This window comes from Stereum hirsutum (genome assembly GCF_000264905.1).
Source record: "Stereum hirsutum FP-91666 SS1 unplaced genomic scaffold STEHIscaffold_9, whole genome shotgun sequence".
In the NCBI taxonomy this organism is placed as follows: Eukaryota; Fungi; Basidiomycota; class Agaricomycetes; order Russulales; family Stereaceae; genus Stereum; species Stereum hirsutum.
Genome location: NW_006763139.1, coordinates 1062337 through 1078910, shown reverse-complemented (window position 1 = coordinate 1078910; position 16574 = coordinate 1062337). Strand labels below are relative to the sequence as shown.

The 16574-nt window shown below is 53.6% G+C and overlaps 5 protein-coding genes across 5 annotated transcripts; all 5 read left to right on the top strand.

Moving 5' to 3' along the window:
• The first annotated feature begins 1005 nt into the window (after window positions 1–1005).
• On the top strand, window positions 1006–5376 carry STEHIDRAFT_99064 (uncharacterized protein). The gene is made up of 2 exons (XM_007305478.1): window positions 1006–1451; window positions 2620–5376. The coding sequence occupies exons 1-2, from the start codon at window positions 1150–1152 to the stop codon at window positions 4328–4330; spliced, it is 2013 nt and encodes a 670-aa protein (XP_007305540.1). The 5' UTR covers window positions 1006–1149; the 3' UTR covers window positions 4331–5376.
• Window positions 5377–5638: 262 nt separating this feature from the next.
• On the top strand, window positions 5639–7527 carry STEHIDRAFT_80910 (uroporphyrinogen decarboxylase). Its single transcript, XM_007305226.1, has 4 exons — window positions 5639–5763; window positions 6042–6101; window positions 6312–6814; window positions 6875–7527. Exons 1-4 carry the CDS (start codon window positions 5709–5711, stop codon window positions 7376–7378), a joined length of 1122 nt encoding a protein of 373 aa, XP_007305288.1. The 5' UTR covers window positions 5639–5708; the 3' UTR covers window positions 7379–7527.
• Window positions 7528–8257: 730 nt separating this feature from the next.
• STEHIDRAFT_122411 (uncharacterized protein) lies at window positions 8258–12936 on the top strand. The gene is made up of 3 exons (XM_007305477.1): window positions 8258–8347; window positions 8446–8498; window positions 8798–12936. Exon 3 carries the CDS (start codon window positions 8811–8813, stop codon window positions 12156–12158), a length of 3348 nt encoding a protein of 1115 aa, XP_007305539.1. The 5' UTR covers window positions 8258–8347; window positions 8446–8498; window positions 8798–8810; the 3' UTR covers window positions 12159–12936.
• Window positions 12937–13362: 426 nt separating this feature from the next.
• Window positions 13363–14163, top strand: STEHIDRAFT_158127 (cytidine deaminase-like protein; the record flags this gene model as incomplete). Its single annotated transcript, XM_007305476.1, has 5 exons — window positions 13363–13428; window positions 13493–13597; window positions 13653–13879; window positions 13936–14039; window positions 14099–14163. The coding sequence occupies 5 exons, from the start codon at window positions 13363–13365 to the stop codon at window positions 14161–14163; spliced, it is 567 nt and encodes a 188-aa protein (XP_007305538.1).
• An 848-nt stretch (window positions 14164–15011) lies between these two features.
• STEHIDRAFT_59496 (uncharacterized protein) lies at window positions 15012–15718 on the top strand (the record flags this gene model as incomplete). The annotated part of the gene is made up of 3 exons (XM_007305151.1): window positions 15012–15184; window positions 15251–15420; window positions 15498–15718. Coding segments are annotated over 3 exons (564 nt in total), but the record flags the coding sequence as incomplete, so codon positions are not given.
• Window positions 15719–16574: the final 856 nt, after the last annotated feature.

Genomic DNA, 16574 nt, shown 5'->3' with positions numbered 1-16574 from the left:
AGCCGGTGGCGAACACTTTATTTCCTGAAAGAATGGCAGAATCAGACGTGGAACGACCGTGACCACGCTAGCGTCGGTATCTCACAGGTACGAGGAAGCCGGAGAGAGTCAAAGCATCTCAAAGCATGCGTCCGTGTGTGCTCGAGAAGCGAGAGAAGCCGAGGGGGGACTGGAGAAGCGAAGATATGACGACTAGTGGCCGGCTGAGTTTGGACTAGCGTTCACGTCTGCGAGGAATACAGATACATGTGTGATGGATGTCGCGAATGACGAAGGGACCGCGAGGGTTACTATATACAAGACCTACCGGAGCTACGCCCCGTTTGTCAATAAATATATCGGACAGTCGGCCTACAGAAGCGAGATGATCAGTGTGAAACTCAGACTGGTCTCACCAAAAGAGGGCAATCTTTACGGCCAAAATGGTTAACCGCCGTCGTCGCTAACCTTTAATTGCAGGATAAACGTCGATGCCTTCAAAGTGCGTTAGCGCACTGGCCAGAATGGCAATACCTGACTATTTTAGTTCGAACCTCAAGAAAGGACCTCAAAAAGAAATGAAAACGGCAAACACAACCAAACGAAATGGAGACATCTGCGTTATAAGAGGGTTGATCGAAGAAGGATTGACATTGGCTGTCGTCCGGAATCGGGACATGTATGAAGTCGGTGGCGTTTGAGTCAAAGCGTAACGGACGCGCTGTGCTGCAGTGGCGGTTGGGATGAAGACGTTGATGGGACGACGGTACCGGTTCGTTGACATCGAATGAAAGGTAAGTTTGAGAAAGAAGACGGTGAGTGAGAGCATCGCGGTTCGTGGCCGTCGTGTGGGAAGGCCGCCGCGCACGCGCCTGCGTCACGTTGGATTCATTTGTGGCGGCGGGGTGGGGCCGACACGCTGTGGGTTATAATAGAGGGTGCGGTGTTGTCGAGCACGGCTGTTGTGCATCGAGGCAGAGTGCGTACAAAGGCGAGGAGAGCGATGCAAGACAGTGGAGAAGACAATAAGCGTGAGGGACTTTGTTTAGACGAGCGTGGGAAAGGGTGGGGAGAGTGGATTGGTCCGAGGACGGGATTCGCTCTAATCGACCACTGCTGCTACCTCCCGCCGTCTACACCCCTTCCCCTCCTTCCTCCACATTCCTCGCCATGAAGGCCCTCAGGAAGTCCCTCACTTCAAAGGATGTACACCACCCACAAATATCCACCCCACTCCCTGCAATCTCAAAACCGCCACAAGCAATCGTACCCCCACAGAAGGTCATCAGATCTCTCGCCTCATACAGATCCAAGGCTCCCCAGGAGCTCTCCTTCCAGAAAGGCGACTTCTTCTACGTCGTCCGCGACGTCTCAGCACAAGGAGAATGGTTCGAGGCTCACAATCCTTTGACCGGGGCCCGCGGGCTCGTGCCAAAGTCCCTGTTCGAAGAGTTGCACAAGGGTCCTGCTCCGTGAGTGTTCACAGTCTACTCCTTCTCTTGCATCATCTGTCGTCGTACTCCACCACGCACGACGTTTTGCGCGGCGCGGAAGGGTTAGCTCGTGGTCGCGTATAGTCGCCACTGCCTTGGCGACTACGCTTTGAATATACCGACCTATACCGGTGTACTCCTCGCAAGTATGGCGACAACCAGTCTTTCCCTCCCGCCATGTAACACCGATGCTTCCATCACTCTTGATATCAATGCGGCCCACCATCTCCACCCCTTCCTATCGCCTCACAGATATCGTACTGCGCTGTCGGGAGCGATACTGGTGGCCCGTGGGTCTTCGCCTATAGTCCGCCCACGCCAACATTAGCTATCTCTTCCATTTCCGACGCTGCTCGACATCTTTCAACCCCTTGCTGCTGCTGTTGCTGCCCCCCATCATGATACCGCTTTCATCATGTACGACCGCGGTGTTTCCGGTTGGCGCCACCAGCTCACGTACGATCGCGACGCGAAAGGCCCATGCCCGCCGCACAATGATCACTCGGCGTCTCGTCTATTCGTAAAGCGAGCCTCTACCGTCGTTTTGAGCGCGCGTCGTCCTTTGTCGGCTCTTCCGACAGCGCCGAAAATCCCTCCTGTCATTGTCGCAGCACAATTTTCCTTGATCACAGTCCCGCAGCAGGCTCCCGCCGGCCAGAGCTGTTGGCCAGGCGCATGCAGTACCGACATGTCGCTCGGAAAGGGGTCACAAAGCATCCCTTTTCTTTGAAAGATATACGGGGGTTTGTTTTTCTTGGGATTGATGGATCGGTTCAGTTCCGGGACAGCTTCTGTGTCAAGATATACCTCCGTGTGGCCCCCCTTCGCCGCATCATGCAAACGGATATATCTTGGTCTAGATGATGGAGGCGACGAACCCCATTTATCTCTGCGAAAGGCCTCGCCTATTCGAGACAGGTATATTTTCGTCCAGCGCTTTGATCCACTGCCAACAGGCACTCGCTGTGGCGACGTGTGGCGTGTGCTGTTCAGGGACATCTTTCACCGCTTGGCTCCGTGGTGAAGTCCACATGGTCGATGCCGCCTTCAATTGTTTGCTGTCTCCCCGACCTGTTTTCGATAGCGATAGCACACCGATATGTCTCACATCCATATGATCCATTTTCTAATCATCTTCGTCCCTCAGTACACCAAAGACATCACCAGTCCCTACCCCACTCACACCAGTCTCACCACGAACGCCAGGCTCTCGCGCACCCAAGACACAAGCCTTCTACGCCATCGTCCTCCACGACTTCATCGCCGAACGGACAGACGAACTCGACGCCAAAGCCGGCGACTCCATCTCCGTCGTCGCGCAATCCAATCGGGAATGGTTCGTCGCGAAACCGATCGGGAAGCTCGGGAAACCGGGTCTGATCCCGGTGACGTTCGTGGAGGTGCGAGATCCAGTGACGAACCAGCCAGTGAAGGATATCAACCAGTTGATGGACAGCGGCAGCTTGCCGAGGGTGGAGGAGTGGAAGAAACAGATTATTAACTACAAGGCGACGTCGATCGCGCTCGGCACGCTGGACGATATGCCGGGATATTCGTCGAGTCCGTTTATGACTTCGGCACCGGTGCCGGAGATGCCAGAACCTGCACAGGAGGAAGAGACGACGCCATCGCCTGTGGACGAACGACGATCGACTCCTTCTTCCTCTTCGGGCATCCTACCTGAAGGTCTCCTCCTCACCGCCGACGTCCCATCTTTCCACCTCGAGATGGACGATTATTGGTTCCGGATCCACGCCACTTATCAACCGTACGGTCCAGCCGGTTCCAGCGACCTTCCCAAAGCGATGGACCTCGTCATCTTCAGGACCTACCAAGAATTCTACGAGTTCCAGAAATCACTCATCGCCTCCTTCCCCCGCGAATCTGGTGAGATCCCAGAAGCACCACGCATACTGCCGTTCATGCCCGGCCCGTCGAACAACGTCGACGATCAGTTGTCGAAGATGAGACAGGAAGAGCTCCGGGAGTACATGCAGAAGTTCTCTGCGTTGAGCCGGTCAACGGCGCGGTACATGGTCGAACACCATCTGACGAGACAGTTCTTCGCTCTGAAGCCGGGAGACGTCGAGAATGAGGTGGAGCCGCAATTTGTGAGGATGGAACAGGCGGGGTGGTATGATCCTGTGGAGGAGCCGGAGATCATACTTCCTGCGCAAGCAGAGGCGGTGCTAGAGGAGACTCTGGCGCAGATGAAGGTATCACGACCGTATGCCGATAGCGAGGGCTCGGATTATGGAGACGATGATGCGCATATCCAGGATCCTCCACCCGAACTACGACAGGACCCGTCGAAACTTCCTTACAATGGCAACGGCAACGGCAAGCTCGTGACGGAGCAGTACCAGAGCAGTCTGCGATCCCGTTCCTCTGGCTCTTCGTCCTCGCGATGGCCCGAACAATCCCACTCCTCACACAACACACAAGCTACTTCCCCCGTCTCCGTCGCGCCCTCCCAACCCCGCTCATCCATGACCGACGCCTCCTCCCGCTCGCGCTCCCAATCCCTCGCCTCGTCCGCCCATCCCACCTCCATGCACGCGAACCACGCGCACGCCCACACGCCCTCCATCTCGATGACGAACCCGCAGACGGCGTTCATCAAGATCAAGATCTTCGACAGGGTGACGGACGATCTGATCGCGATCCGCGTCCATCCGAAGGTGACGCACGAGCAGTTGATGGACAAGGTGCAGACGCGGTTGGGGGGCAAGGTCGAGAAGCTGAGTTATAGGGAGAGCTTAGGCAACCGAGGGGAGGACTTCGTGCCCTTGGCGCAGGACGGGGATTTGAGGCATTGGTTGGAGAACACGGAGAAGCATGTGTTGTATGCTGATTGAGTCGGGTGGTGAAGTGGTGTGATGCTGTGGTATGACACGATTACGATTGTGGCGGATCGGACGGATTCTGGATTCGTGTTTCTCTTTTTTCGTTCTGTATGGACTAGGCTGGCCCTTTGTCTTTGCGTTGCCCCTTTGTCTTTGCGTTGCGCCCCACTTCTTAGCCTCCACCTTTTTTTTTCGCCGCACGACAATATGGGCCGATCTGTTTTCTTCGTTCGTTTTGCTAATTTTCGTCTTTTCGTTCGTTTTCTTCGCTTTGACCTCTCACGATTTGTGTGTGTTTTCCCCCTCTCACCATTCTGTGTTCCTCCCTCGAGCTCTCTAGTATACATACTCTCATCCGTATCCACATGTCAACTTCTTCTCGATTTATTCTCCCACACGGGTATTTTGTTCTTGTCACGATGTCATGTCGATGTCGACGATCTCACTCTGACGATCTGTTTTCCCATTTTCCTATTTTCCCTTCACACTTTCGATGATGTTTTTTCTAGTCTCTCTGTCTCTGTTTCTGTTTCTGTTTCTGTTTCTGTTTCTTCTCGAGTCTCTAACCTGATCACTACTCCGACTTACTCCTTACTTATACTCCTGTAGCCGTGGCGGCATTGACATTGACGGTGTTGTGCCATTACTCCATTAACTTGTTACATTTTCGACTTGCGAATGAGGATAGATTCAGACGCAGAACTTCCCTGTTGCTTGTTTTGAGGCTCTGCGCGGGCTTCGCTTTTCCAGCTGAGCTGGTTTCTCCGTGGGAAGTTCCTCGGGAGCCTGAGGCTTCACAACATTCGTTTTTTTGTCTATTTTCCTTTCTCATGTTCTTGTTCATGATGATGATGATGATTGCTACTTTCCTCATGGTGCTCGCTCACCTACGTCCTTCCACGCTGGCATTTCTTTATTCACTTATTGCGCCTTACATCTACACTTTATAAGTTATGTTTTTTCCTCCTCAGGAAATTAGTTCTCTATTCAGTCAACTACCATTACTAGACGCCCTTATGTTCCATACGAGTCTATGCACGTATATATATCTGTTCGCCCGAATCGTTACTTCAAAGCGTAGCATGGTACGAAGTTGCTTTGATGCGATCTCAGTGCCAGAAGATAAGATAAGATAATTTACACGATTCCGACGGACGTCGATCTTGCTGGCCCCTGGCGCACCATCGCGAACACATTCACACCACCGTGACCATCTCTCTCTCTTCCTCCTCCATCTTCTTCCTCTCCTTCCACAGGTGAATCTTTCTTCGTCCATCTTTCTCCTGCTGGTATGCTCAGCGTAGGCGCATCTATTATTGTAGGTCTTGCGGCTGGAATTTACATCCCTGGTCGCGATCGAAATCGGCAGGAAATAAAGGACAAGGACAAGATGGCGGTCGAGTTTGCACCGTTGAAGAATGATTTGCTTTTGAGGGCTGCGAGAGGTACGTCTTTTGTTTGTGAGAATGTGGATGGTGCTTTGTCTTTGTCCGCGTATTTTTCTGTGATCAGCACGAAGCTATGTTGTGCTGGCCGTTCTGACATAACGGTGCGAGTGTAGCACACGTCAGTGCTGGGCCAGTACACGAATGTTCTCATAGACCATGGTCCAAATCTTCCTCGTCATTTAATGCTCTTCTAGTGTGATGTTTTCTTACTTTCTTTACCACAAACCGTTTGGTCCTGCAAATTTGCTGACAGTATGCTGTCTCGTACACCCTAGGTGAGCAGACGGAGCGTGCCCCTGTTTGGGTGATGCGACAGGCAGGTCGCTACCTCCCAGGTCTGTCGCTCTCCCCACGTCCCTCAGCTCTACTCGAACCACCCCTCACACGATCTTCATAACCAACTCCCACGCACACCATCCCGCACACTTACACCCGCACCGGCATTCACTCCTCGTCCGTCGGCACTGGCGTGAATCCCTGCGGCACTCACGCCATCCCAATCCGTTCTCAACGGCTATACCTGTCCGCCCAATAAACCGCATCAGAATTCCGCGAGCTACGAAAAGACCACGAATTCTTCGAGATCTGTCGTACGCCACATCTCGCCACCGAAATAACATTACAGCCAGTCCGCCGTTACTCCGGCCTCCTGGACGCAGCCATTATCTTCTCCGATATTCTGGTCATTCCCCAAGCCATGGGCATGGAAGTCCTCATGAACCCCGGCCCTTCCTTCCCTGACCCGCTCAATACCCCCGAAGACATTAAAAAGCTTAGGGAACACCTCGACGTGAACAAGGAATTGGGCTACGTGTTTGAGGCGATCACGATGGCAAGGAAGGAACTGAAAGGAGAGGTGCCGTTGATTGGGTTCACTGGAGCTCCGTGGACGCTGTTCATGTACATGGTCGAGGGCGGAGGGAGCAAGACGTTGCAGAAGTCTAAGACATGGTTGTTCAAGTACCCTGAGGAGTCCAAGGCATTACTGGAGCGCATCGCCGACATTTGCGCGGACTACCTTGTTGGGCAAGTCAAAGCCGGCGCTCAGGTCAGTCTTTGTTCTCACTGTCGTGGGTCACCACATCGCTGATTTGAGCACACTCTGCAGCTCCTTCAAGTTTTCGAGTCCAACGCCGGCGAGCTTTCACCTCACGACTACGAAACCTTCTCCCTCCCCTACACAACCCGCATCCTCACTCGCGTCCGCAGCTCTCTCTCCTCCCTCTCCCTCCCTCAAGTCCCCATGACTCTCTTCCCCAAAGGCGCAAACACGACCCCATCCGTCGTCGCCTCAGCAAACTCGGGCTACGACGTCATCGGTCTCGACTGGTGTGTCCGAGGCTCAGTCGCCCGCTCAGCCGCGGCCGCCGCGAACGTGAGAGATGGGAAGGGCGTCGCGTTCCAGGGGAATTTGGATCCTGCGGTGCTTTATGGCGGGAGGGAGGCGATCGAGAGAGAGGTGAAGAGGATGTGTGAGGAGTTTAAGGGACAGGATGGAAAGGGACCGAAGGGATGGATTGCGAATCTGGGGCATGGGATCACGCCGGGTGTGGACCCGGAAGACATGAAGTGGTTCATGCAATGTGTGCATAAGTATTCGGCAGCTGCTTAGATCGTATTTTGGGGGTTATTGGATGGAATCATGGGTGAGTAGGCATAACTGAAGGTGAAGCGAAATGGAAAGTGTTGTGTTGCTCGTTGTGCTTCAGGTCATTGTATTGCTGATTATAAATGACCCGCTTGTTCGAAACAGGTGTGTCGTATTGGAACGAATGTCGTGATGAGTATATGCCTGATGTTGCTCAAATCCGACCGTGCGCGGGCCACAGAACAGCCAAACAGCAATTCCCAGTTCAACGTTTACTAGTTGAACATGGTGGAGAGTCAGGCCTCAGGCCTTCCGTTCGTCAAGGCTTTGGTTTCTTTTTTAATCCCTGTCCTTCATGGATGTGTCCTTGTTGTTTCTTCTCGGCCTTCCTCGCGAGGCAGTAGGAGTCAGGATTGTGATTCATCGATGCATTCGGCCGGAGGGTTTCGTCGACTTGTCCAGTCACCTATCTACAGCATATAATGTTTCAGGAAATTGACAGCTGTATTGATGTCTTTGTTATGGGCTCGATATACTCTGTATATCTGGTTTTTTGTTGCCAGAGAAGTTATCACCTCCGATCTCATTGAGAGGACGATCCACTGTGATGCAAATACTGGCTTCTATATCGCCTTCGTATGACTCTGTGATATGATGTAATTATCGGTCTCTATGACGGAGCACCTTAGATATGCATATGCAGCTAACAAGACCAGCGAAGAGAGCAAAGGTGTGGAAATGGCCACCTAACGGCGAACTTCGGGAACAAGTTGTATCTCAGGTCACGTGGCACGCGTCGAGGACCGAGGTCGTACTCGCCTACTCGAGGTCTTCCCCATCGTCGCCAACATTTCCTCCACCGACGAGCTCAACGTCGTTCGCGCCCTCCGCCTATCATCTTCTGCCCGCTTCACGACTTCGAATAGGAGAAGAGTGTGGGCTGTGACGGCAAGACAGCTGGATCTTCACAGGAGCATTGGCGTCAAGGACTTGGTGAGCTCCCTCAAAACCTTCTTTTGAGGGTTGATGTGCACCAGAAGTCAGCCAACTCATGATTGTTTCATTATGCTGTATCTGCTTTGCTGTTAAAGCTGCTATAGTCTGCGGTGAATCCTAGAGTGTATATCGTCCGGGTGATTGCCTGGTGAGTCCTTTGCTACTTGTCCCAAGTGGCCGGAAATTTCGGAAAAGACAATATAGGGTCAAACCCTCGCGTCGCGCCGGAGGATGTCAATATATTATCTCATTATACGAGGAAATATTCAGTGGTCGTCTGACCACCCGTTCAATTCTGCTATGAGCATCTCCCCGTCTTGTATACTGTTCAAGTACCGCAAGGAAGTTCACTCAGACCGTTGCATGCTGGCAACAGCGTTCTCCTTATATTATTGTCTTGTCGCTCTCACTATATGTCGAGCTGCGCACTAACTGTTCCGATGATAGTAATGCGGGACACATGCCATGCAATTGGTCAACGACGGCCAATATCCTGTCGCAGAGATTTTTCTCCAGCCAGTTCTCGCCCAACACTACACGTAGACTCAAATTTCGGCCTATACGCTCGCCGGCATCGACATCGCAATGGCGTTCACTTGTGACCATAGCACCTCGCCCAGACCAGCGCCATGACTCTTACTTCGCCTCTCATCACATCCGGTCCCTGGAACCCTCTTTAAGTCACTCTCATTCCGGACCTCGGCATGGCCCTGCCGCATACTCCTCTGCCAGCCACTCTTCCACTAAAGCCGCCTTGATTCCTGAAGATCCACCACCTATCAACATCGCTGACCTCTCTTCTCATTGGTCTTCCCCCGCCCTCTCTCGCGCTGGCGCACAAGCCGTCCGCATGTCCCTCGCCAACAACTCCATTTTTGACGCATACCACCTTTGGAATTCCTTGCGCTGGTCAGTTCACAATTACGACACTACTCCTGGTCCCAAAGTCAAGTTCGTAGCCCCCACACGTTGTTTCGAGCCTATTGATTTTGGCAAGGCCGTCTCTCCTCGCCTCGCAGCTCACGCTCTGGTTCACTTCCACCTCCGAAGAAAGGACCCGAGGAATGCAGCGAAGGTGGTCAACCAGATGTTACTGGATGGGACCGAATGCAGTGTGAAGACGTTCGAGGCTGTGTTACTCATGCTGCATCCAACGAATTCGGGCGGCGACCGTTCAGTATTCAACAAGCTCACGAACCACGAGTTGATTGCCCCGCTGGCAGGCAAAGAGACCATGAATCTCAAGAACGTCTTGCCTGAAGATCCGCTTACTCGAGTCGCCGTTCGTCTACTTCGAGAGGCTCGCAAGCATCGATGGCAGCGTACGCAAATGATGTACGATGTCGTTATTAGCGCCTGCATCATCCAAGGCGAAGTCATCGCGGCTACTCTTCTACTAGGGTTCCTCATCTACGATTACCAACTACGCAAGACCTGTGTCCATATTGCCGAACAAAGAGTCAGTGCAGCAGAAGTCGAAGGTGTTCTCGCCAAGAATCTGGACGGTTCGACAACGATCCCTCGTCGCAAATCCCGCCACGGTTCTCCACCGCTGCTACCCATGATCGGTCCCTCACGATCCCTCCAAAATATCGTCGACCTTATAGCCGACCCCATCGCACACGGCCCTGACCATCCTCTCTTCGCAGACTGCAGCCAGAGCCTTGCCAACGTCGCTGGTTTACTGGATACCCAACAGCTGCCGACGACCCACATTGCTCAGCTCATCACTCTGCTGTCTTCGTACCCGGAGAGCGACCAGAAGGTGTGGGTGAAGATGAGGAGTGGGCGGCAGGCCTCGTATAATGCGTATCAGTATTTTCATGCGGTGCTTGTCAGGCTCATACGATCTTTACCTGTGTCGGAACCCCCGCCTCTGCAGCCTTCGAAGACATACCCAACGCCACTACTATCCCCTTCGCCTTCTGCGATCACCACGACAGCCTCTTCGTTCTCCAGAACGTCGATGACTTCTGATCCTTTGCCTCGAAGTTCTCTACCTCCATTGACCCTTTTCCCCTACAACACACTACTACGCTACGCCCTCCAACATCGGTTTAATTGGAATCTCGCACACGTCATATTGAAGAATATGATGGAGGATAGGCAACCGCCGTTGGAACCTGATGTCACGACGTTCACCATACTGCTGAGGGCGTGCACGTTGCAGAGGAAGAACGATGTGGCGCATGCGATCTTGACGATGTTCAGGTTCCCGTCGTATGGGGCCGAGGATGAAGACCGGATTGCGCCGAAGGAGGGTGAAGAGATGGACCAAGGAGATTCTCATGAAGGTGTTAGCCGACCTGTGGCGGAGCCTGACGTCGTAGACGTCTCTTTGGAAGGCTCTTCAGGCGACATTGTGGTCCAGCCAGTTGAATCTCAACCCTCATCATTCTCGTCGCCATCTCCAGAAGTGGAGGAGGACCGGAAGAAGGACCCATACTCTCAGAACCCATACAATCCCACCTCCCGAGCTATAGTCCGCCTCATCTACAAGATCAAATCTCAGACTCCGCAGATCCCGACACCCTCTGCCGACGTGCACGTCGACACTTCCTTCCTCTGCGCATTCATCTCCCACCTCGTCTCCACTGGCCGTCCAGACGCCGTTTCTTCCGTCATCTTTCTCATCCTCCCCGAGCTCGGAGCTATCGAACACCCCTCCTGGGACACGCTCTCCCTCAGCGCTCGCCGCGAACTGCGCGAACAAAACCGCGTACAATGCGTCAAACGGGCGTCCCATATGGGTCCTTATTTCTTCAGCACGGTGTTGAATGCCCTTGCGAAGACGGGGAAGACGGGGCTAGCAGAGAGGGTGTGGTTGCTTGCGAAGAATGCGGAGGCGGCGAGTTGGTTGGAAGATGCGGAAGTGAGACCGTGGTGTCTTTCGGTACACGCGTATACTTCCATGATGGAGTGTTATGCGAACGAGGCGAGGAAAGGGCTGGATCTCAAAACGTTAAGTCCGAGACGACGGGTGGCGCTGAGATCGTTCATGCCGGAGCTAGAGTGGGAGACGGGTGGGAAGGCAAGGAAGAAGCGGGTTGTAGGGTGGGCGCATTATGTCCAGACGCTCAGGGTGCTGGGAGGGAGTAAGAAGAGTGCGATGAAAATCGGGCTAAGGAACGTCACAGGGAAGAAGTTAGGGAGGATGCTTTACAAGTCTATGCGCCTTGGTGCTGCCTCCATCTATGAATCGCTCAAGTGGGTTCAGCACCGACATCGAGACCAGCTTCTGGCTCCAGGCCAATCCCAATCCCAGGACTGGTCTCAGACTTCGGACAAGCCTCTGGACCTGGACCAAGACAAGGAGCGGAACCAGGAAGACGAATTACAAAATTGGCCTCGGTACAACCTCAGACAGCCCATCCGACGACACCTGCAGATCCCAGAACCAGATGAACGATTCTTCAATGCCGTCCTGTCCATGTACGCACAACGACCAAATGCACCACAACACAACGCCCGTACTTCTCGAGCACGCTGGAGACGCAAGTTGCGCAGAGCTCGTAGCCAGTATGCGGAGGGATACAGGCGGCCGAAGCGGTTATATGTTTTGGAGAGCGTCTTGAAGGATATGTTGGCTTGCGGGTTTGAGGTGCCAGTGGCGTTCCATATACCGTTGATGGGTGGGGCTGTGGATCTTAACGCGGTGAATAAGGTGAGGAGGAAGGCGATGGTGCGGCCATATGCGTTCCCGCCGGTGGGGAGAAGGCAGAGGCTCAGGCCGAGGAAGATCCCTACGGTGAAGACTAGAGGATTGCCGATTGGTTCTACGCGTGCGAGGCGGAGGGAGGTGGACTAGTATCGAGGACCGTGGCTTCTGAGTAGATATTATAAAGCGCTCTGTCTATAACATTATATTATGTAGCTTTAGTAGATGCTCTGTGCACTCTGGTACCAACCAAATAGGACATCCATCCATACAGTGGTTACTGCCATCGAACTGCTACTTCTCTGGGGGGATAGCTACTGCATTGGCTGCAACAGCCGCCGCTGAATGGAAAGGAGACTTGGCAGGCAAAGGTCTCGTCTTCTCCTGCAAATGCACCACTGTCATTCTCCTCGTCAACTCTCTCGGTCTCCATTCCCTCGCCACGTCTGTCACCATCTCCACCATCTCCCTCACCTTCTTCCCCATCTCCTCCGGGCTCACCGTCACCTGCTGTCCCTGCTTCGTCGCCACCACGAGCTCGACTCTTAATCCCTTCGCGATCTCCTCTCGCACTTTCTTTATCTTATGTGCGACATCCCCCGGCGCAGCGTTCCACGTCAACTGCACTTCCTTCCCCTCGTTATGTTTCTTCGATAGTCGTAGTCGTTTTTTGAGGTGGCGCTCTCGTTCGGAGAGGTCGTGTTTATTGACGAGTTTGACTATGGCGAAAGCTTCCGTATCGTTCCCTGACTCTGGGTTATATCGAGGCTCCTCGACGAGTTCCAGGAAATTGCGACCATCGGCAATGATAGAGTCGAGGAGGGGTTGTAATGGTTGTGGTTCGCCGAGCTTCTTGGTCTCGGGGTCTACGAGGCGAACCACCTGGTAGGGGATTTTGCCATCACGAAAATGTTCGGTACCCTGTCTGTTTTTGTGGGACTGGTTTGGGAGAGAAGAATGGAATTGGCGTGGGTGGTGGTGGGGAATCCGGCCTAGGGATGAGGATGTGGAGGCTAATTGCGAGCGAAAGCTTGAGCTGGGGTTTGGCACGCGTAATGCGGCCGCGAAAGCTGAGCGAACACAAATGAATGTCATTTTATGGGCCTTTAGGATGTAAGGTGTTAGTTTGAGTTGTCTTCGTGGATGAATACGCGAAAACACGAACGAATGAACGCGAACGATGACGCTGTCTTGTCGAGAGCTCGAAAAGGAAGCAGTTGCCCTAGGCTCTGACCATCCGTTATATTTGACGTGAAGGGAATCGTTCATACAGTTGCCCCTTTTCGGGCCACGAAACTCATCGGAGACGAATTCGCGTGTGTGCCTTTGTGGCTCTTCTCTCTCGACGACCATTATGGCAGACTCGGATACATCAACTGCTGACATCCATATTCAATGGATGCGCCAAGCAATGGATATGGTGCGTTTATTTGTGTTAAAGAAGTATGGCACGTCCTCAGTCGACCAGACACGATAATTTATAGGCTGAAGAAGCTCTTACGGCGAGCGAAGTCCCTGTAGGCTGTATCTTCGTTCGCGACGGTAAAGTCATTGCAAGGGCTCGCAATCGTACCAATGAACTCCGAAACGTCTGTATCCTCCTATTTCTATGTCGCTCCTCTGACTTACGAGTGAAATTTGTAGGCCACACGACACGCAGAGCTCGAAGCCATTGACGCTATTCTCGCAGACCCTGTCCTCACGCCAGAACATAAACCGTACCCACTCTCGGACACGGTTCTGTACGTGACTGTAGAGCCTTGTATTATGTGTGCATCGGCTTTGAGGCAGATGGGCATCAAGGAAGTTTTCTACGGTTGCGCGAACGAGCGGTTCGGAGGATGCGGTAGTGTTCTCGGAGTCAACGCAGGGTAAGTGGTGTCACTTCATCATTGTGGCTCTTTGTTTAATGACCGTGTACGGACAGGCTTGTGCATCCTAAGCATCCTGCCTATAAAGCGACAGCAGGATATTGTCGAGAAGAGGCCATCATGGTCTTGCGACGGTTCTACATCACGGAGAACACCAATGGTGCGTGCATAAATAACACCCTTTTTTGAGGAAGTCTTCTCATGTGCCTTCTCGCCTAGCTCCTGCACCCAAATCCAAGTCCAACCGTGTACTTAAAACGGAGATCCCAACGAAGTCAGAATAAAATGGCTGATTTCTCCGAGCGTGAACTGAGAGGACAGAACACTTTGGATCTACGGAAAGATACTCGCTGATGCTCGAAACGGGGGATCACTCTATTCTGTGCTCGGCTTTATATTGCATCTCCGAGACTTGGGTCTTTCGTTTTTGCTTGCCTTCACCGGTGTCTGTACTTGGTCGCTCGTTTTTTCTCATGGGCACTCCCAATACACAGTCTCACCCCGGCTGCAAACTCTTAGATTCCAACGACCTCTGCTTTCTCACTGGCCCTCCCATTTTTACGTCCGTAAATGTACCTGGACTGAATGCAACGCGAAACGCGCTCACGTGTGGGACGCGTCTCAGACCGGCTTCGCAGCTTCCTAATTCAGATACCGCGACCCCGGCAACGTCACCGCCGTTCCGTTTGTGACTTGGACTGGCAGTCCTCGGTGTACATGAAGGATGCGAGTTCTCCTACCACATACCCGAGACATCTCTCAAAATATAAGAGGTTGCTACTAGTACTCAGCAAGCCTCATCCTGCTCATCCCCATACCACCTTCATACCTCTGATTTTGGCACTTGAGTTCTGACTTTAGTCACACCAGTCCATCATCCGTCTTGAGTACGGTTCTTGGAGCATCCGATCGCGCTTTGTGACGCCCCCATTTCTGCATTCACACCCGTTAAATCTGCGTAATTTCCCGCCAGTTTGACGCACCCCTTGGTCTCCAACCACCACCATCACCAGGGCCAACACCATCCTCTCGCTCGCCTTTGTCTGCTCTCTCTCCATCGACGGTCGTGCACATCTCCCCGCTACACCTACTTCCATAAACCTACACTCTCTTTACCTTTCCTTTCTCCGTCATGTCCTCCTCCACCTTCAGACGTCACCCCGCCTCTCTCCTCCCATGCGGCGCGCACAATCCTCAGCTTCTCCAGCTTCTCCACCAGAATGTCTCGTACGACATGGTAGTATATCTTGCCCAACAGACCACGCTCGTCATCCCGGTAAACGATGAGGAGCCTCCCGCCACTTCGTCCTCTCACCTTTCTGCGGGCCCCGCCGCCAGTGCGCTCCCCACGCCGCCGCATACCCCGCATAGGACCGCTTCCTTCCCCGATTCACAAGCGTCCAACAAGGCATCCGGAATTCCACCTCTCGAGGACTTCATCGTTGCGGTCATCAAGGCCTCGAACGTTCAGGTGCCGACTCTCCTCACTACGCTCATCTACCTGGACCGCCTGCATCAGAAGCTTCCTAAAATGGCCAAAGGTATGTCGGTCCACTCCATGGTCTTCACGTGCTGTCGAGCTTAACATACCATCCTTTCTTTCCGTCCTCGTCCATAGGTATTCCCTGTACGCGTCACCGCGTCTTTCTTGCCACCCTCATCGTCGCCGCCAAATACCTCAATGACTCTTCTCCCAAGAATAAGCATTGGGCCGCCTACGCTAAACTGTTCGATATCGCCGAGATCAATCTCATGGAGAAGCAACTCCTCTTCCTCCTCGGTTACGACCTCCGTTTCGACGAACTCGAGGCCATCTCCCACTTTGAGCCCTTCCTCTCCTCACCCGCAGAGGAGAGGCGGTGCGCCGTCAACAGGGTCGCCCAGGCCAGCAAGGCAAGAGTCGAGAAGCAAAGGAAGGAACAAGCTCCCCTGACACCTCCGTACGACGCCGTTCCTCCTCCTTACGAGGCCGCCCCTCGTCCCGCCCCTGTCGCCGTTCCTGCTCCCGTCGCCGCTCCCCTTCCTGAAGGTCAACGCTACGATGTTCCTGTCACGTCGTCCGGGTCGTCCCAGAGCATCACCGCCACCGTGCACAACCTCGCCAAGCGCATCTCCTCCACTTATCTCAGCGCCAATGTGGCTCATCAACCTCAACTTCGTCGTCCCTCTTTGAACTTGACGAATAGTAGCTCTAGCACCGCCACTACCTACTCAAGGTCGGACAGTAGCGCTGCCTGCAGCCGCACTAGCAGCTACACATCTGTGGAGGATAACGACAGTTCTGCCGCTTGCTCGCCTTCTATGGACGCCGACTCTGACGACGAGCCGGAGTTCAAGCTTAGGCCTGCTCCTGCTTCAGTCCACAGGAATCGGAGCTCGACTACCTGCAGCGTTGTGCAGGGACCCAGGGGCATGAGCATCAGGGCCTCTAACTCGGACAACACCGTCAAGGACATGCCCTCTGGCATCTCCTCGCCCACCGCCACGCGTCGCACCCGCGGCGGACCTCAAGCTACCCGCCGGCCGTCCACTCCTTCAAAGCGCTCTGCTCCTGCCGACATGACCACCACGACGCCTGCCCCATCCACGCTCGCCTCTTCGGGAAGTTTCCTCAGCAGAATGTGGGGCGCGGCTACTAAGTCCTCCAACTCGATCTCTTCTTCGACTTCGACTTCGTCAGCTATGCAACAGGATG

Excerpts from the sequence above, each read along its gene's own strand:
- STEHIDRAFT_99064 (XM_007305478.1), top strand. The coding sequence starts at position 1,150 with ATGAAGGCCCTCAGGAAGTCCCTCACTTCAAAGGATGTACACCACCCA. Across the intron at positions 1,452-2,619 it reads TTGCACAAGGGTCCTGCTCC|TACACCAAAGACATCACCAG; the intron begins GTGAGTGTTCAC and ends TTCGTCCCTCAG.
- STEHIDRAFT_80910 (XM_007305226.1), top strand. The coding sequence starts at position 5,709 with ATGGCGGTCGAGTTTGCACCGTTGAAGAATGATTTGCTTTTGAGGGCT. Across the intron at positions 6,102-6,311 it reads GGCAGGTCGCTACCTCCCAG|AATTCCGCGAGCTACGAAAA; the intron begins GTCTGTCGCTCT and ends AAACCGCATCAG. Across the intron at positions 6,815-6,874 it reads AAGTCAAAGCCGGCGCTCAG|CTCCTTCAAGTTTTCGAGTC; the intron begins GTCAGTCTTTGT and ends CACACTCTGCAG.
- STEHIDRAFT_122411 (XM_007305477.1), top strand. The coding sequence starts at position 8,811 with ATGCCATGCAATTGGTCAACGACGGCCAATATCCTGTCGCAGAGATTT.